This window comes from Abramis brama (genome assembly GCF_963993115.1).
Source record: "Abramis brama genome assembly, chromosome: 21".
NCBI classification, from domain to species: Eukaryota; Metazoa; Chordata; class Actinopteri; order Cypriniformes; family Leuciscidae; genus Abramis; species Abramis brama.
Window position 1 is genome coordinate 236,892 of NC_139983.1, and position 20,611 is coordinate 257,502.

General features: G+C 42.7%; 1 protein-coding gene across 5 annotated transcripts in view; it reads left to right on the plus strand.

The window, feature by feature from the left end:
- The first annotated feature begins 1,856 nt into the window (after positions 1 to 1,856).
- Positions 1,857 to 20,611, plus strand: part of unc79 (unc-79 homolog, NALCN channel complex subunit) — a 110,116-nt gene continuing 91,361 nt past the window's right edge. For 3 of the 5 annotated variants that reach the window (XM_084096585.1, XM_084096586.1, XM_084096589.1), the window contains exons 1-8: positions 1,857 to 1,960; positions 8,608 to 8,728; positions 10,765 to 11,078; positions 16,955 to 17,125; positions 17,276 to 17,371; positions 17,478 to 17,533; positions 17,615 to 17,744; positions 19,397 to 19,461. In XM_084096585.1, the coding sequence (XP_083952711.1) occupies positions 1,939 to 1,960; positions 8,608 to 8,728; positions 10,765 to 11,078; positions 16,955 to 17,125; positions 17,276 to 17,371; positions 17,478 to 17,533; positions 17,615 to 17,744; positions 19,397 to 19,461 (975 nt within the window). In that variant the 5' untranslated portion in view covers positions 1,857 to 1,938. Of the gene's footprint in view, positions 1,961 to 5,419; positions 5,447 to 8,607; positions 8,729 to 10,764; positions 11,079 to 16,954; positions 17,126 to 17,275; positions 17,372 to 17,477; positions 17,534 to 17,614; positions 17,745 to 19,396; positions 19,462 to 20,611 lie in introns of those variants that run through there. The other 2 variants (XM_084096587.1, XM_084096588.1) reach the window with 2 other exon arrangements.

The window sequence follows — 20,611 nt, forward strand, 5'->3', positions numbered from 1 at the left end:
AGAAGTTGTGCATGAACACGTAGCCACTGTCACAGCGCCACCTATTGGTCGAAAGTGATAAACCTTTAAATCATAGTGACTGTATTTATGATTTTTCAGCCATTTTGCCTAAAATCATCTTAATATCTCTCTATAAATTACAGAAACGTCTGTCTGTCTGTGTGTGTGTGTGTGTGTGTGTGTGTGTGTGTGTGTGTGTGTTATTCACATATCTCTCGAACCGTTAGTCCGATGGATTTCATACTTGACAGGTGTCTCGCTACGGGCATGAGTAAGTGCAGTGCCAAGTTTGATGTTGTTTGGATGAGAAATGCAAAAGATATCGGTAAATATATACCAGTAAAAGAAGCACTTAAGAAGGTTGTGGTTTAAAAATAAACATTCTGATATAAACACTCTGTCAGCTACACTGTTTACTTCTGAATATTATATTTTATTCACGGCCATCATTTGTAGTAAGTAACCTATTCACAAACTGTTTGCTCAAGCGTAGCATTTTTTCGGAGTTCACTGTGTAGCCTATCTATAAATTACGGGAACGTCTTTTCATTGTGTGTGTGTGTGTGTGTTATTCACATATCTCTCGAACCGTTAGTCCGATGGATTTCAAACTTGACAGGTGTCTCGCTACGGGCACGAGTAAGTGCAGTGCCAAGTTTGACGTTGTTTGGATGAGAAATGCAAAAGATATCGGTAAATATATATCGGTAAAAGAAGCACACACTGGCTTTTGCCGCTCACAGAGAGGGTGGAAGAAAGCAGCGGAGCTTAAGTCGGAGTTCCCTGTGTATCTGCTCCCTGAATCGTGTAGTTCAATGTTCCACATTTATTGTAGGCCTATGTCATTATGTCAGTATCAGTATTTGCTTTCTATGCACAAATAAAAATGTCACTGAACTTTTGCTGTGCAATTGTAACAATGAGCACTCAAACACACCAAACCAACAATTACTAAAAACACACACAAAAACTGATTTTGCACGGGCAGTCGGGCACTTTGCACTAGTGTCTTTAATTCCTCATTCTGCAGTTAGTCTGATGCCAGCCATGATTGCATGATCGTGTTCTTTGTGCTTGGCCCATTAATGGCTGCTTGCTGCTATATTTAATCACTTATTTTCTTTACTTTGTTCTCTTTTCCATATTGTTTTAATCTCTTTCCAATGAGAAACAAGATGTCAGTGAAGTTCTGCTTATTTTTCCGTTGATCCAATAAATACTGATGTTGTCGTTTATGTTTCATGAGGGATGAAGGATCTTGACATGTTCAGTGATGATCTGATCTGAGGAAATAAAACAATTAATCTTTCTTTTTAAAATCCATGTTTAGTGATGAAGATTAAAAGTCAAAGAGAGAATGTTTATTTTTGCATTCATTCATTAGCAGACGCTTTTATCCAAAGCAGATTACAAACGAGGAGAACAACAATAGATTCATCCCAAAGAGGCAAAAACACTGAACAAACAATGAAAAGTGTCAAATGGGGTCTGGAAGGGAAATCGTGATTTTGTTTTTTCTAAATATGTTTAATATATGTTTAAGATTAAGATCTCATGGAAAAGATCTAGATCAAATAGACACCAGTTCAAGCCAACTGTTGCAGAAATATCAAGCACAGAGACGATTGATTTAAAGGAATAGGTGTAAAGGCGGATAGTCAACATTGATCTGCTCGCGGGAGAGTCCATTATTCAGTGCACAGGAGAAAGCCTGTTCGGGCGCTAAACCTGGACTCGTGATGCATTAGTGAAGAGGGGTTTAATCATGTGCAGATGCTCACTGAAGCGGGTTTAATGCAGATGTTCGAGGTTGTGTGTAATGCAGATGTTCGAGGTGATCTCTCCTGAGCTTCTCTTCAGTGGTTTCACCTGAACACCTCATCCGCTTCTGCGCGTGACCGCGTCAGATCTGCTCCGTGAACCCGGAGACGCGCTATCATGTCTACGAAGGCAGAGCAATGTAAGTATCATCAAGCTCGCTGTTTTCTCATATATAGATGTAATAGCAGATAATATAATGTTTTAATAAGGGTGTGTGTGTGTGCGCGCGCGCGCGCGATGGGAGCGACGTTGTCAAGGCAACAGTCTGAACGAGCGCGAGGGCAAATGATGACGAACATATGGCTTAAATACATACAGTAAAACACGATTACAGTGTCGGAGAGTATAGATCATGCAGAAGATGCGGTGTGTTTCAGTCAAGGTCGAGTAATCAGATCATCACTGCAGTAAAGCAGAGGCTCGAGGGGTTTTAAACGCAGATCACCTGCGTGTGTTTGTTCATCTGATCACATCTGAAGTGTTATTGTGGCGAAACAGATGATGATGATGATGATGATGAAGATCAGCTGGTCGGTCGGGGCGCCATCTGCTTTCCTCCATCATAAACACTAGACCTGCAGACTGAGCTTAGACTCATGATCTGGGCTCACACACATCTAACCCAGTCTCACAGAGAAGACTCATAACCGATGAACCAGGCTTAGATAGGGGAAGAACAAGTGCATTTACTTCTGCACATAAATGGCAATAAATTGTAACATATCTAGATATTTGAAGTTTAGTATGTGCAGGATGGTGATTCATCAGCCAATGTGTTATTACAGAATGTATGACTTTTGATATTCTTATTAATATTTATATTTTTTTTAAAGTGTTAATGTAAAATACTAAATTAACTATTCTATTTTAAAACTTAAATTTGGATAATTTAGTTGATAATGATTGAATAACCAATGAAAGCAGAATCACTGTAAAAGAGATTCACCGGAAATGTAAAATTATTCTATTACTTATGTTGTGTATATGAATATTTAGCCTACTCATTGAAATTTCCATATTTTAATTGAACATTTGTCATAATAGCAACAATAGGTATGCACATTTAACGATTTCACTCAATGAACCTGTAGGTTTGAATGAAAATGAAGATGTCTGTACATATAATTCATGGAAATATTAAATAGCCTAATAACCCAATTAATTACAATAATTATTAAATGTAAAAAAAATAAAACGCTTGTAACATCATGACACTCAGGACCTTCTGTGCCAATTCTGGATGGCCCATCTTACCCCAAGGGTCTAATTTAATCTTTTTTACCTCACAATAAAACATTGATGTGTCCACAAATCCCTCATTAACAAGCAGACACACAAAAAAAACTTTGTTATTCAACATAATTTAAGGTCATACATCTCTATTTTATTTTCCAGAGACACAAAATTATACAAATTAACCTCAAAACTGTTTCGGCTGACTAAATCTCACAAATGTTGATATCCAGATGAAATGACAAAATTAAAAATAGCATATTCATCAAGAGTGATGAGATGAGAGTTTGCATCATCTACTGAATGGTCAGGAGACATAATTAAGGAGGGTCATCTTACCCTTAATTTACCCTGTTATATAAGCATTTACTCTATAATCTTAGCAGACATGAGGAGTGTATATACAGGACTCTGGGTCTGTGTGAGCTGAATATGGGCTGGAGAATCTGTCCTGAGATAAAGAGATCTGCTGCAACTCATCATGTAAACACTATATACATAAATATAGAAGTTGACTGTAATAATTCAATTCAATTCACATTTATTTGTCTAGTGCTTTTCACAAACACATCTGAACAGAAAGTGCATGAGTCCACTTTACAGTTACAGTGATCTGTTATCAGAGGAGACCGGCTAAGCTCTGCATTTCAGAAAAGTACACAAATCATTCAGTTAGCTAATAATGATTCATTTAAAAAATATATTAATTTAAGGCAGATACAATGAGCTAATTGAAGTAATGAACATGTTTGTTAACAAATTATATAATAATTGTTCATATTGTAATCATTTTCTCAAAATGTAACAAAATTGTGAGCATATTATGTAAAGTTTTTGACTCATTATAGTAACTCAATTTAATAATAAAGCATAATTTCGTAACTGCATAATCTAAGTTAAATGCAATAAATGTTCATTATGTAATACTTTTCTCAAAATGCCATGTGCATCCTGTAAAAATCTAATTGCATAATATAACAGGTTATTATAATTATGAATAATGTATTACATTTTGAACTCAACAAAACACTTTTTATGAAAAATGTAATATGGAAACAAAATATACAAGAAAGCCTTTTGCATTCCTCTACAGTAGTCCATATTCTTTTCTTTCATAATGAGCCACGGAAGCACAGTGCCATGTTATGTCGTTTGACAGATTTGAGTCTTTATCATGTTCCTAACCTGTTCCAGACAGAGGTGAATCTGTCCACTCCTCTCAGTGTAACTCTTAAAGCTGCAATATGTAATTTCTTTCGCCGCTAGGGGTCGCTAACCTCTTACAACAACAAAGGCGTAGATTGGTGACGCTGTAAATGAGCGTGGAATCACGGAAGTTGTCGTCATGCCGATGGATCTAACGTTAATAATGTTTATACAGTTTATGAGTGAATACACTGATGTTTTTTAGCATGACTGTGGTGTGAAGCAGAGCGCGAGTGCTAATGAGAGACAGATCTCAGCGCCACACGCGAGTCCTGCGGATATAAAGGAATAAGGACATTTCATTCTGCCGAACTAACTTACCCTCAAGTGCTGAATAATACTCACACTGATCAGTTTATTAGATTAATGAAACGTGTGAGGGAACGCAGCGCTGCTCCACTTGCTCTACACTATCACACTAAACTGCATTTGAGTGTGTTAAAGTTATAATGTTATTCTGTGTGTTAGTTTGTCTGTATGAGACTAGCAGTGAGCAAGATCAACATTAGCATAACACACTGATCATATTCTAACATTTCATCATGTTGAGCTATATAACATTGATTAGTTTAATGTACATTTGCTCACCTCTACATTTGTCTCTGTCTCTACGTGTCTGTCAAGTGGAAGTTAGTCGCGGACGCTAGCTCTCGGCATCTTGAAAACGCCACTCTGATATTGATCCTCGTTTTAGTTCTCCTTTTGTCCCAAAGTCTGCTTGCCATGGTCCATAATGTTTGAACGAAACAACAACAGCGTGAGCATGCGCTAGACGTAACACAGTTGTCCACGTCTGTCGCCATGGTTACTACGGCAGTACGAGCGGAAACCAGGGATAACGCGGATATTACATCATTGACAGGCGACAAGTGAACAGGGAGTCAGGGACGAGCCATTATTTAAAATTGGAATTTCTCTGAAATTAAAAATCTTTGGGATCTTTTGGAATATTTTAAGTGCAGAACTGCAGGAAATATTTCACACTGTGCAAGTGTAGCATATTGTAGCTTTAACTTAAGTTATCTTAGCTAACTTCAAAATGCTTTTGTTACTGACGTACCCTCGGTTCCCTGAGATTTCCTCTCTCGCCCTATGGGAAACTCCATTTCCTGTGAATTGTGAAGCCTGATTGGATGACGTCTGTGACTCTGGCTGCTGCATGGAACGGAGGAGAAATGCTCTTTTCGTGAGTTGTCTGGTATTTATTTGATTCGCTATAACAGTGTAAAGAGGTCTGGGCTCCAGTACTGGCAGCAAACACACCGCCTCCCACGCCTGAAGTGAACGGGGTTTGGAGAAGATCACATGGTCTCTTTGGAGGCGGTCCGGCCTCGGCGGGAGTTATCCTTCTCCTTGTTCCCGAAACATCCGGCGGCTTGCGTGGCTCAGGGTCCAGCTCTAGCTCAGGGCGGTCCTGGCGCTTGGGAAACGGGTCCTGCCCTCTGCTGGCGTGAGCGCTGGCTCGCTGCTGGGCGACTGGAAGCCGCTGAGGAACTCGCTCTCGGGCAGAAAATGCTGCATGGCCTGCGATGTGTTCTGCGCTGCTGTGAAGTCGTCCACTGCAAGACCGAACAAGCCTGAGGGGGAACGCCGAAAGCTGTGTGGTCAGCGTCCTTGATCTCCGTCAAGCTGAGCCAAAGTTGGCGCTCGATGTCACCAGACTGGCCATGGTGCGCCCGACTGCTGTGGCTTTAGTAGCGCAGATCTCTGAAGTAGTGCTGGCCGGTATGACCAAAAATTAAAAATTCACATCATAACAAAAATAAACACCGGTACTCGGTATGAACCGGTATACCACCCAGCACTACTCTGAAGGCCGCCGGATTTGGCGTGCTCGTCCACGAGGAGCTTGGCCTGGTTTACTCGTGTGGAGGGTGGAGCCAGCCTGGCCGCTCACAGCAAACGCTGTGCCCTCGAGCGCAGACGCCGTCCTGCACGGCCTGGGCCGATGGGAAGCCGTGGTCTTCCAGCCGTGGGCCGTGAGCGGGCACAGATGTGCGGCGACAGCTTCTTCCACTGCGGGTCGCTCCATATAGCCCTTTTCTCCACAGCCGTGGTGAGGGAAGCTGAAGAGGAAGAATGGCGGGCTGAAAGGTGAAATGTCTGATTTGTCTGAAATTCACAGACGTGAACCAGTCAGGCTTTAGTGTTATGAGAAGCGGAGTTTCCCCACAGCCAGAGAGAGGAAATCTCTCACTCAGTGTGAGTGAACCGTATCGAAAGGGAACGTGGAATATAGATTGAGATTGAACTACAGTTATGACTCTTTCAGGATTTAAGACATGAGTCAGAATTATAACAAATTGAAGAACAATTTTACTGAAGATAGTTTGCAGTTTCATCAGCAGAAGTCAGCTTCAAGACTCAAGCAGTTCGTAGGCCGCCCCGCTTACAGTTACAAAGATCACATCAGCTATACCCTTCACCAAGGTCTAAGCTACATCCTTGCGTCAGGTTGAATGATTCTGATTGGCTAAGAAATAGATAAACACATGGACAGATAGGCAGTAGCACATCTCCATAGTCTGTACGGCTGCCCCCAGGACCCTGAGTTAGGCACCAGTGGTCCTCGAGGTCACAAGACTGTGTGTCCGGGCGCCAGCATGTCGAAGAAAACAAGTCAGTCAATCTCCAATAATGCCACTTGTTCCTTAACCTGTAACCAAGAACACTAACACACACACAGACAAACAACTTCTTCAAGGTTGGATTTGGTCGGGCTCTAACTATAAACAGGACATTGTTCTTTCTCTCAATGAGAGGACACTTTAATATAGAACAGTAAAGTAAATGCTAAGAAATGGTCACTGAAACTATTGGTTCCAATGACCCCTGTGACCTATAGTTGTCATGGTGAGCTAGAAGAGCAGATATATTCACACATGTTTTACACATACAGTTTTCACACATGTTGAAGACCTTTCTCAACAAAACGAGTCCATATTTCATCTCTGGAAGCCGGCCTAAATGAGCAAGCACTGTTACTGCATTCCTAGCATGGGCCAGACCCTTCAGTCACCTCTCATACCCCTTTTCCACCAAGGCGGTGCTGGTGCCGGTTCTTTGTGTTTCGACAGCCAAAGAACCGGTTCTCGGCCAGGAAAATTGGTTCCAAAGCGGCACCAACTCTTTGCTGGACTAGAACCGTTCTTTTACCACGTCATGCTTACGTCGGGGGTTGGGGGTGGGTTATTGTCGAACTTCTTCTCGAACGTAACCTCCGTCTATAGTAATCCAGACGAGCAGCACAAATGTGTTCTAAACGTCTTCTTCTGACCCCAGTATAGGATCGCAAAGCCAGGAGAAACAGCTGCAGAAAGACGATGTAGTCCAACATTGTAATTGTTATGCTTGAAGTTGAAAGCTAAGACGTATGGCACTGACGTACACAGTGACGTAACGACCTCGTTCGCTGGGCTCTCTAGTCAGTGCAAAAACAAACATGTTCTGAGAAGGTTCGCAAGTTGAACCAACTTTGACCCAGCACCAGTTCCGAACCAGTTCTTTTTTGGTGGAAAAGGGGTATCAGATATTTAAAACAGACATTAGAGAATAATAAAATGAAAGAACATTTCAGTAATCACACTGCTAACTTCTATAACAAAGTAAAATCTCATAAGCTTAGAGAAGTCATTCAACTATTTAGAAAGAAAAATATTGATTAATACCTTAATTATAATCACTTATTACATGGCTTGGTTGAATTCCAATGTAGAATGCGGTGTGTTATTTCTTGATAACAGCCACTGCGAAGTATAACACACCGTTGCCATGAAAAACAGAGCGTTGCTATGGACGCGGAATGGACTATTTTCTTTAGCGGAAGCAATACAATCGTTTTTAAATCAATAAACTCCTTTTTAAATCAATATTTTGTATCAAATTATTGATTTATTTTGTAGGTAGCCATGTAATAAGCGGGATAATGTATAGCGAGGTGGTTGTTATAGTGAATAACAACCCCTTCAGGCTGATTCAAGACCCCTCCGCTTCTCTCCTGTCGGGGTTGTTATTCGCTATAACAACCGCCTCGCTATACATTATCCCTTACTCATTAGATATACATTGAAGCAGCAGTGGATTCCAGAATCACCCCTTCAGAAGTGTGTTGTTGATCTCTGTTCACGGTGTTCATTCGACGTCCCGAACTATCTGATGTGGAAAACAAACTTCAAATGGCAGCAAGTTAGAAAACATGTCTCGTTCAGCTGTAACGGTGTAGAAATACAGACCTGAATGCTTCAGAAAGATGGACTGATTTACTGATTTACTGTTCAGTCAAAGCCAGTGGATTGTTGAACATTGCTGAATGTTAATTATGTGTCACTTTGCTCTTTATTTGTTTAGTTGGCTCTAAGATTCGATACTTGCAAGAGTATCACAACCGTGTGCTTCACAATATTTACCCAGTGCCATCGGGAACAGACATTGCAAACACTCTGAAATACTTTTCCCAGACGCTGCTCAGGTAAGTGCACTACACTGGAGATAGGGCAAACACACACTGCATTCGCTCTAACAGTAACGATAGAGTCAGGGTTTCAGCCGCCACAGAGACATTCGATATGCAGGGACATCATGGCAAAAGTTATGCAAAGGACACATTGTAAACAAACTGTTCAAGAAGAGAGACAAACAACAACTTGTTTTCCAGTTCAGTCAAGGAAGTCTTGACTCGAGTATTGTTTTGTTTGTCCTTAATTTTTGTCTTTTAAATGTCAAAGCTTTTAAACTATAATATTGGCTACTACTGAATTATAGTTATACTCACGAGTTCATGTTATTTAGGCCTATGTGTAGAAGCACTTTTTCATGTTTATTGTTCACATATCAATTAAAACAATTAACTCTTTCCTCGCCAGCGTTTTTTATTTAAGTGTCCAGCCGCCGCCAGTATTTTGGATAATTTTCACAAAACTTTCATGGCCTCTAGAATATTTGTGGTATGAATTTCTAACCATGCAATATATCAAAAGAAAGAACCAAACTTTTTCTTTTAAACAAAAAACATTATATTTTAGCAACTTCATGCAATCGTTTTTAGCAACACTTGAATGTGGGTAAGTTTTATTTATAAAAAAAGCAAAATTTTGATAAAAAAGCACAAAGACTACAATGTGCATAAGCAGTGCTTTTATTGCTTATTTCTTCTTCTCCTGTGTTTTGATCTGGAGATTCTGTACTCTTTCAGAATAGTGCAATAGTAATAGTGCCCCCTACCGTATAACAGTGAAAACACGGAAAGCCGGAAAACTCTGTCAATGGCGGGGAAAGAGTTAATGAAGGAGCATGCGTTGACACTAGAAGACGTGCTCAATATTGTAGAGAAAGTTTAGCATCTGAGAACATTGTGTAGTTGCGCATACAGTATTTGTATGTGATTCCTGTTGTGTTTTTATCAGTGTTTGTGTGTTAAAGTATCTGTCATAAAGAGTTAATAATGAGTGTATGTCTGTGAGTATGCAGGGACTGATTTCCATAGTTTTCAGTGGGTTTAAAATGTCAAGAAGCTGTTCTTCATGTAGCATTCTGAAGTCGAACCACCTCTCATTCCCTGACAGACAGGGCCTTTAGCTTTGATCAGAGAAATAGTACACCATCCTGTTTTATGTAACGCACATCAAACTACGCTCTCCTCTCCTCTCCCTCCAAGACCATCACAGACCAAATTTCTGCAGAGGTAGAAGTTGACAGGGGACAGCAGACACAAACACCCTCCACATCCCTCCACAAACATGACACATTGCTTTCGAAACCAGTGTATTCCTTTTCCATTACAGTTTTCCCCAGCCCTAGACTAGCTACATTTCTGTTAGAATTGAAATCCATATGCCTGTCGAACCATTATTTCTCTTCCCTGAAATGATACTGAGGCAGTATCATAATGTATTTACATACAGACATTCTTTTTGACGGTGCAATAAACATGTGTTGTGACCAGGGAGCTTTTAGTCTAACCTCACATACATGTTTATTACTGGCTGAAGCATGTTTCTGAAGTGTCATCTCTGTATCGTCCTCAAAACTAATTATTTCGAGATTGCTCTCATCTCTGACAGCCCCTCCATTGCTCAGTATTTCCCTACGGCTGACCGGCCCGCGCCGCTCGTCCTCCGGGGATTGGCCGCTCGGAGGGCGCGTTGCGTGCGCGTCAAAGGCGAAGTACGGGGCTGCCACTGAAAACATGCCATTTTTTATAGTTTTGCTCCTTGTCACCAGATACGCATGAGATGCAGTGATCGGTGCGTATTTGCCAAGCGCCCGTTTGGTGGCTGCTTGAGTTTCGATCTGAACCAAAACCAAATTTCAAGTGCAAAGATGATTCTGGCACATCCAAAAGTCTGTGGAGACACTGCATCCTATGTGGGAAATATCTGGCTTTGGTTCTTTTCTACTTACGCTGTCTCTGTAGAGCCATTTCAATGTAATGTGCTGTTTCTTTGTGTCTTTGTTGTCTCTTTTTTTCCCCTGTTCCCCTCCCTCCCCCACCCTCCCTCGGAGCAGCATCCTGTCCCGTACAGGCAGAAAGGAGAGCCAGGAAGCTTCCAATTTGGCCGTGCCCATGACCATGTGTCTTTTTCCTGTGCCATTCCCACTCACCCCATCTCTAAGACCACAAGTCAGTTCCATCAACCCTACAGTTACTCGATCCCTCCTTTACAGCGTTCTGCGGGACGCCCCGGCCGACCGGGCTGGCGCCCCCCAGCAGAGTCGGGAGGTTCAGCTCTCAGATTACCCCTCACTGGACTATCAGGGGCTCTATGCCACCCTCGTCACCTTGCTTGACCTGGTGCCCCTGCTACAGCACGGTCAGCACGGTGAGTCCACGCCGCTTCCCACCCTCAGGTGCTCCTGGCCACGTCTCTCAGAGTGAGATCCAAATTAATCTTCAGGTGCTTCTGGCTTTGTCTCTCAGAGTGAGATCCAGTTTAATCTTCAGGTGCTTCTGGCTTTGTCTCTGAGAGCGAGATCCAGTTTAATCCTCAGGTGCTCCTGGTCACGTCTCTCAGAGTGAGATCCAAATTAATCTTCAGGTGCTTCTGGCTTTGTCTCTGAGAGCGAGATCCAGCTTAATCCTCAGGTGCTCCTGGTCACATCTCTGAGAGCAAGATTCAGTTTAATTCTCAGGTGCTCCTGTCCTCGTCTCTGAGAGCAAGATCCAGTTTAATTCTCAGGTGCTCCTGGCCTCGTCTCTGAGAGCAAGATCCAGTTTAATTCTCAGGTGCTCCTGGCCTCTTCTCTCAGAGCGAGATCCAGTTTAATCCTCAGGTGCTCCTGGCCTCGTCTCTGAGAGCAAGATCCAGTTTAATTCTCAGGTGCTCCTGTCCTCGTCTCTGAGAGCAAGATCCAGTTTAATTCTCAGGTGCTCCTGGCCTCGTCTCTGAGAGCAAGATCCAGTTTAATTCTCAGGTGCTCCTGGCCTCTTCTCTCAGAGCGAGATCCAGTTTAATCCTCAGGTGCTCCTGGTCACGTCTCTCAGAGCGAGATCCAGTTTAATCCTCAGGTGCTCCTGGTCACGTCTCTCAGAGCGAGATCCAGTTTAATCCTCAGGTGCTCCTGGCCTCGTCTCTGAGAGCAAGATCCAGTTTAATTCTCAGGTGCTCCTGTCCTCTTCTCTCAGAGCGAGATCCAGTTTAATCCTCAGGTTATCCTGGCCTCGTCTCTCAGAGCGAGATCCAGTTTAATCCTCAGGTGCTTCTGGCCTCGTCTCTCAGAGCGAGATCCAGTTTAATCCTCAGGTGCTCCTGTCCTCTTCTCTCAGAGCGAGATCCAGTTTAATCCTCAGGTGCTTCTGGCCTCGTCTCTGAGAGCGAGATCCAGTTTAATCCTCAGATTCTCCTGGCCTCGTCTCTCAGAGCGAGATCCAGTTTAATCCTCAGGTGCTTCTGGCCTCGTCTCTGAGAGCGAGATCCAGTTTAATCCTCAGATTCTCCTGGCCTCGTCTCTCAGAGCGAGATCCAGTTTAATCCTCAGGTGCTCCTGGCCTCGTCTCTGAGAGTGAGATCCAGATAATCCTCAGGTTCTCCTGGTCACGTCTCTCAGAGCGAGATCCAGTTTAATCCTCAGGTGCTCCTGGTCACGTCTCTCAGAGCGAGATCCAGTTTAATCCTCAGGTGCTCCTGGCCTCGTCTCTGAGAGCGAGATCCAGTTTAATCTTCAGGTGCTCCTGGCCTCTTCTCTCAGAGTGAGATCCAGATAATCCTCAGGTGCTTCTGGCCTCGTCTCTGAGAGCGAGATCCATTTAATCTTCAGGTGCTCCTGGCCTCGTCTCTCAGAGTGAGATCCAGATAATCCTCAGGTGCTTCTGGCCTCGTCTCTGAGAGCGAGATCCATTTAATCCTCAGGTGCTTCTGGCCTCGTCTCTGACAGCGAGATCCATTTAATCCTCAGGTGCTTCTGGCCTCGTCTCTGAGAGCGAGATCCATTTAATCTTCAGGTGCTTCTGGCCTCGTCTCTGAGAGCGAGATCCAGTTTAATCCTCAGGTGCTTCTGGCCTCGTCTCTGAGAGCGACATCCAGTTTAATCCTCAGATTCTCCTGGCCTCGTCTCTGAGAGCGAGATCCAGTTTAATCCTCAGGTGCTTCTGGCCTCGTCTCTGAGAGCGAGATCCAGATAATCCTCAGGTGCTCCTGGCCTCGTCTCTGAGAGCGAGATCCAGTTTAATCCTCAGGTGCTTCTGGCCTCGTCTCTGAGAGCGAGATCCAGTTTAATCCTCAGATTCTCCTGGCCTCGTCTCTCAGAGCGAGATCCAGATAATCCTCAGGTGCTCCTGGCCTCGTCTCTGAGAGTGAGATCCAGATAATCCTCAGGTGCTCCTGGCCTCGTCTCTGAGAGTGAGATCCAGATAATCCTCAGGTGCTCCTGGCCTCGTCTCTGAGAGTGAGATCCAGATAATCCTCAGGTGCTCCTGGCCTTGTCTCTGAGAGTGAGATCCAGATTAATCCTCAAGTGCTCCTGGCCTCGTCTCTGAGAGTGAGATCCAGTTTAACGTGTGTTAATAAGATTACAACTAGATGGGCGGAGCTTTCGAGCCAAACAAATACGCTCAGCGCTCTAAGAACTGGTGGCTGCTGTTAACTCTTCCTCCGCCATTCACTGAATTTCTCGTCAATCCATGTTTTACTGTTATACGGTAGGGGTCGCTGTTTTGCAATTCTGAAAGAGTGTAAGGCAAAGAATAATAAAAAGAAACAAGAGATAAAGGCCCTGTCCCAAATGGCACACTTCATATGCACTTTCGGTCTTGTGAACTTACAATGGCTGCTGCGTGCACGTGTCCGTTAAGTCCCAGAGACCATGGGGTGTTCCATTTGTCATTTTAGGTTTCAGATGGGTGCTCGCGAACGGCCCCTTTTGCGGTCGATATGCTCCCTCGATTCGCACTTTTGCTGAGCCTGCACTGATGCGATCTCCGCATCAGACTTCTTCCCAACAGTCAAAGCGGCGTTGCGTCAAGAAAGTGCAGACTCGTAGGAAGACCGTGAGTGCTTGGGGTGCCGCTTGGGGTGCCATTTGGGACAGGGCCATAAAAGAGCTGCGTCTCATTTCGGAGGCTGCGTCCTCCGGAGGGCGCATTTGAAGGGTGCATACGTCATCAAGGATTTTTTTTTTTTTCTTATTTAAGAAAAGTAACCGTAATAAAATTGACTATTATTCCTTGTGAGGTGAAAAATACTGTAATTTCTTTCTTACTTTTCAATCTAGTGGTTACTTTTCTTAAATGAGACCACCTTGATGATGTACAGTGCATCGTGAAAGTATTCACATCGCTTCACTTTTTCCACATTTTGCTATGTTACAGCCTTATTCCAAAATGGATTAAATGCATTATTTTCCTCAGAATTCTACAAACAATAGCCCATAATGACAATGTGAAAGAAGTTTGTTGGAAATCTTTGCTAATTTATTAAAAATAAGAAACGAAATAAATCACATGTACACAAGTATTCACAACCTTTGTCATGAAACACTGAGCTCAGGTGCATCCTGTTTCCACTGATCATCCTTGAGGTGTTTCTACAACTGGATTGGAGTCCACCTGTGTTAAATTCAGTTGATTGGACATGCTTTGGAAAGGCACACACCTGTTTATATAAGGTCCCACAGTAAACAGTGCATGTCAGAGCACAAACCAAGCCATGGAGTCCAAGCAATTGTCTGTAGACCTCTGAGACAGGATTGTGTCGAGGCTCAGATCTGGGGAAGGGTACAGAACAATTTCTGCAGCACTGAAGATCCCAATGAGCACAGTGGCCTCCATCATCCGTAAATGGAAGAAGTGTGGAACCAGCAGGACTCTTCCTAGAGCTGAGCGATCGGGGCAGAAGGGCCTCAGTCAGGGAGGAGACCCAGAACCCGATGGTCACTCTGACAGAGCTCCAGTGTTTCTCTGTGGAGAGAGGAGAAACACAATTCTCTGGTTTGATGAAACAAAGATTTAACTCTATGGCGTGAATGGCAAGTGTCATGTCTGGAGGAAACCAGGCACCGCTCATCACCTGGACAATACCATCCCTACAGTGAAGCGTGCTGGTGTGGGGGTGTTTAACAGCAGCAGGGACTGGGAGACTAGTCAGGATCGAGGGAAAGATGAATGCAGCAATGTACAGAGACATCCTTGATGGACCTCAGACTGGGGCGACGGTTCATCTTCCAACAGGACAACGACCCTCAGCACACAGTCAAGATAACACCGGAGTGGCTCCGGGATAGCCCTGTGAATGTCCTTGAGTGGCCCACCAGAGCCCAGTCTGGAACCCGATTGAGCATCTCTGGAGAGATCTGAAAATGGCTGTGCACCGACGCTCCCCATCCAACCTGATGGAGCTTTAGAGGTTCTGCAAAGAAGAATGGGAGAAACTGCCCCAAAAACAGGTGTGCCAAGCTTGCAGCATCATACTCAAAAAGACTAAAGGCTGTAATTGGTGCCAAAGGTGCTTCAACAAAGTATTGAGCAAAGGCTGTAAATACTTATGCACATGTGATTTTTTTTTTTTTTATATAAATTTGCAAAGATTTCAAACAGACTTCTCACGTTGTCATTATGGGCTATTGTTTGTAGAATTTTGAGGAAAATAATGAATGTAATCCATTTTAGAATAAGGCTGTAACATAACAAAATGTGGAAAAAGTGAAGCGCTGTGAATACTTTCCGTTTGCAACCTCCAAATGTGCCTTCCGGAGGATGCAGCCTCTGAAATGAGACGGAGCAAAGCATTGCTGACGCACATGTAAAATAATGTGGTCATTAAACAGCATATAAATAATAACTCTGTCCATACCATCTGTATTTTGATCATCGTTCTGAATCTGATCCGGATGAAAGCTTTGAAAAAAACACTATTTTCTCAACTTATTGTTGTTTGTAAACGATGGCGGAGAAAGAGTTAAAGGCCCTTTTCACCCAAGAATCATTTTTCTGTCATCATTTACTCACAGTCATGGTTTGTCATGTTTGGTTGCCAACATTCTTCAAAATATCTTCTTTTATGCTCCACAGAAGAAATAAAGCCCTACAGGTTTGGAGCCACATTGAGAGCGAGTAAATGATGGCAGAATGATAGTTTTTCGGTGTGTTGTCTGTTTAAGTTCCTCGGTTTGTTTCTCAGGAAATGAAAATAACAGTTCAACGAGTCAATGTTTCCAGAAAACATAGTTCCAACGAACATTCGCAAACAGCATCGCAAAGCTGTGTGTTTGGAGCGACAGATCTCGGCCTGCGGTTAGAAGAAGAGTTTCTTGTTTGCATGACATGTGGGCTCAATAAATCCTGATCTTGAGCCAAATAAACAAGCTGACATCAGTACAGTACAATCAGTACGATCTGTATCTTTTATTTAGAATACATACAAATTTAATTTACGTCTTTTAGTTTGTCAAGGGATTTAAAGCGTTGTTTTTGAAGAGTGCGCATGTGCGTAAGTGCTCTAGTACATAAGAACGAGACTGATTGAATCTGGAAATAAAGCAAAATAACTGAGAAAAATGAGAAATAGTCCTCAGATGCCATGTCTAATTTATAGCAAAACATCTAGCGTTAATTCCATCTCAAACAGATTCGTTAAAAGAAGTAATTACTCCTACATCTGCGTGACATCATTAACCAACGTGGTTGAACGACCAATTTGCGACAACGTGGTTTCGGGAAACAGTCGTGACTAGCTAGTTGATTTCTTCCACAATACATCGTACGACGGTAGTTAGGCAGCGAGTTACGGCGTTGTACTGGAAACACCCCTGGCTAATTAATCAGCCAATATTTGACCATTTTGAGATTATCAGCAGAAATCGGTCGTTCCATCTAGTGACATTGCCAATAAAAGCTGCTTTCAGACAGTTTGATCTCTAGTTCCTGGAGTCATATCTAAACTCAAACTCTGCCATCGATTGCTTTCATTTTACAATTACAATTCCTTTTCTGATCGAAACACTGGAGTCTGAGCTTGGCTTTCTTCTATCTCAGTCTTCTGTCAGTCAGCGCAGAGCTTTGACTGGATAACAGCTCGTACAGTAGAAACAGCTAAAGATGTGTTTGCTAGTGTTTCATTATATAGACTTTAGATGCGTTTTGGAGAAAACCCAAAGCTGTAAATGCCATCGTGACATCGGAGACGGGCGTTTGTGAAGCTGCATGGATCTTGGTTTGCGGTTGTGGAGGACGTGCTGCTCATTTGCTCATCTGCTTGTCTTTCAGATCTGGGGCAGGCCATATTTTACACCACAACATGCCTTCTGCCTTTCCTTAGTGATGATATTCTCAGCACTTTACCCTACACCATGATCTCCACGTTAGCCACCTTCCCTCCCTTCCTGCACAAAGACATCATAGAGTACCTGAGCACATCCTTCCTGCCCATGGCCATACGTGAGTATATCTGACCGAGAGAGCTTTCTTCAGAGAAGAGTATTAGAGCTGCGTTTGAAAGACGTATTTGATAAGCAGTAAGCACCAATACATGCAGCATCATGTGACACCCGTGCACTTTGAAGTGAGGAAATGCGTTGTGTGTTGCAGTGGGTTCGACTCGAAGAGAGGCCGGCGTTCCAGCGTATGTCAATCTGTCCGCCTCCTCCATGCTGATGATCGCCATGCAGTACACTTCAAACCCAGGTACATGCGCCCCGCTCAGCCTCAGGGCTCGCCGTCTCTGCCCCAGTGCAGTTTCAGGATGGTTTCTGGGCTCTAATGTTGTGCATGTTCCTCTGCTTGTCTCCAGTGTACCACTGTCAGCTTCTGGAGTGTCTCATGAAATACAAGCAGGAAGTGTGGAAGGTATGATCGGTTCTTCATGTCTTTCTGGAGATTTCTCCAAGAGCACTTCCCACTGACTTAGAGATGGCTGTGTTTTTAAAGGATCTTCTGTACGTCATCTCGTACGGCCCGTCCCAAGTCAAACCTCCGGCGGTTCAGATGCTCTTCCATTACTGGCCCAACCTCAAGCCTCCAGGTGCCATCAGTGAGTACCGAGGCCTGCAGTACACAGGTGAGACGCCACACTCGCCGCAGTTCGGCTCAGTGCCGTCGAGTTCAACGTCTCGGCATAACGGTTTACGTGCTCAAACAAACTCAGGCAAAGCCATACGCAGGAACGCACCTGTATTGAGAATAGAGATGCACCGATATTACATTTCTCAGCCAGTACCGATAGCCCATTATTCTGAATGATATCAGCTGATGCCGAGATGAAAAAAAATGAATGATGAAAAAAATCAATGAAAAAATGAAAATGAAAAAAATGAAAAATGATTTTTTTAAAAAACTCTCCCAAATAATGCTGCAAACTATACAGGGAACTATAAACCCTCTCATTTGGTACACTGTAATATTGGTTGCAATTAACAACAGAGGTATTATATGTAATATTATAAATAATAGATATAATAATTACACCCAAATAAAAGCTTAAATGTTTGTATACAACTCAGTTGCACATATAAGTTTGTTTTCATAAGCACTTGTCTTCATGGCAAATTTTTTCAAACATTCATATATAATTAACAGTAAATAAGCTCTACTCTAGTGTTTTTCTATAGCTAACTAACAAACGGGTGACTTTCCTGAGGTAAATACCACCTTAAGTGATAATTGTTCTCAAGCTGTTTTATTGGCATCTTTCCACGGCTGAAACACTGATTGAGATAATAAATGAGACATGATATGGATTTCGTTAAGTTGTACTATATCTCTCAACATATCTTCTGGTATTCATGCATGTTTTTCTAGATATAATATGTATTAAAGTGGAAGAAAACACTTGCGCTCCACGCTGCTGCTTGAGCTGAGGCACTACAGCGATCTCACGACACATTTAAGAGCGTCAAAACGCCTGTTATTGTTTGAATTTCGTGATAAAAAGGACAGAATTTGAAAGATGACACTTTGTTTCTCTTCAGAAGTAACCGAGCACAGAGCTCTTTGCGATTATTGGATGAGAGGCGCTACAAATAATGTTTAATATAGGGAAAAACTGCAGACCCTGGCCTGAACTACGGGTGATGCATAGGGTCAAATAAAGCCTACTTTTATGTAGCTGTTTTTAACTGTTAAAGCCTTATTGTCGCATTAACTTAATTCAACTTAATTAACGCCCTAAATTCAACACGAGAGATTTTCTTAGTGATAGCCGATAGCGAAAATAATAGCTTTTATCAGCCGAGACCGATTATTGACGATACATCGGTGCATCTCTAATTTACAGTTATTCTGGGGTTTTCCTGTTGCTCAGATATCTGAATTTGGGCCGTCATCATTTTATTGTCATCAGGAAATGTGAATAACTAATATTGATTAGGTCTTGATTAAGTTTTACCATTTGGCCAATAGATTAGGACTCTCCTCTGCGCTTCAGACACGAGACTGTTCTCAGGTCAGTGTACTGTTGAGCCGAGCACTGCTCGAGAGAGGTCGGGTTATGAATCAGAACTGTGTGTCCAAAGCAGAGTTTGCAGAAGCAGCTCTAGATCACATTTCTGTGAGTCGGATGTGTTGGAGAGACCGGTTCACTGACTCCGCTGTCTCCTCTGATCAAAGATTCCCAGATAATAGCCGTCCTGAAGCATGTCTTGTTTGCAGACGTCACTGCTCCAGTGGCTCGAGACCTTCTCCTGACATCTAGACATTATGTGTGTGTTTCAGCCTGGAACCCCATTCACTGCCAGCACATCGAGTGCCAGAACTCCATCAACAAGCCGGCGGTGAAGGTACTGTGGCTCCTCTCCTCTGACCACGGCTGTGGCTTACTGTAATATAGTCTGATATATTGAGGGTTTAGTGGGATTGTGTGTTTATTAGGGAAGGACTGTGTGAATGAGACGGCCCTTAAAATGGCCAAGACTTTGATTGAGACGCAGCCTGGGAAAACATGAGGGCTTTAAATGAACAAAGACACAACATGAGCTAGAAACAAGAACCTCAAAGTAAAAGCAGGAACATCCCAGAATCAGTACACTAATGCTCCCAGGAAAGGGTGGATAGACTGTCCCCGGTCAAACACAGAAGTAGAGCCGGAAGAGCCGAGCTGTAACTCGTTTACCGTTCCCATAACCATCATCCTTCACAGAGACACACTTCACAAGATCCTGCAAATCAACAGTCAACAGATGTGATCAGTGAAACGATCCCAAAAAACAGTGAAATTTGGGTTTCTGGGATAAAGTTAATTGTTTTGGCCAATGAAGCTTTTTGCAGTTATTAACCCTCTGGGGACCAAGGTGTTTTTGGAGCCCTTGAGATGTTCTGACATGCCTTGAAATTTGTGCTTTTTTCAGTTATTTATAAACATGTTAATGGCAAAGGTGTAAAATCACTCTATATAGCACAAACAGGGCTACCAAAATATGCGGGCAACGTGTATGTAGATGTTTGTATTTTTAAGAGAATAATGTTTATGCGTGGTTATTGGAAAAAATAAAAATGAAAGTGGCTGAATTAAGACCACAAAACACATATTAAATATGTGTCCACAAGACTTTTGTCTAATTGATGTTGTACCTTTGAGTACTGGCTTCAAAATTATGTGAAAATAGTCTTGCTTTATCGTTCACAAAAAAAAATACATTGATTTAAATGGTGTAAAACAGGTTTTGCTTGGAAAGCCAATATGCGAGGGGGGCGTGAAGGAGTAGTTTACACCTGGGTTGTCCCACCCACTCTGCATAATGACTCTGCATAATTAGCCATTCATTCAGGTGTGACACTGACTGAGCCACAATGCAAGGACAATGCCTATATAGAAGAATACTTATATTGACCATTTAAGATTTCGCTTACATCTATCTTGTAAATATGTTTAGCTATTTTATTAAAAATGTTACAATTACAACAATAATTACAATTTCAACAATATTTCAA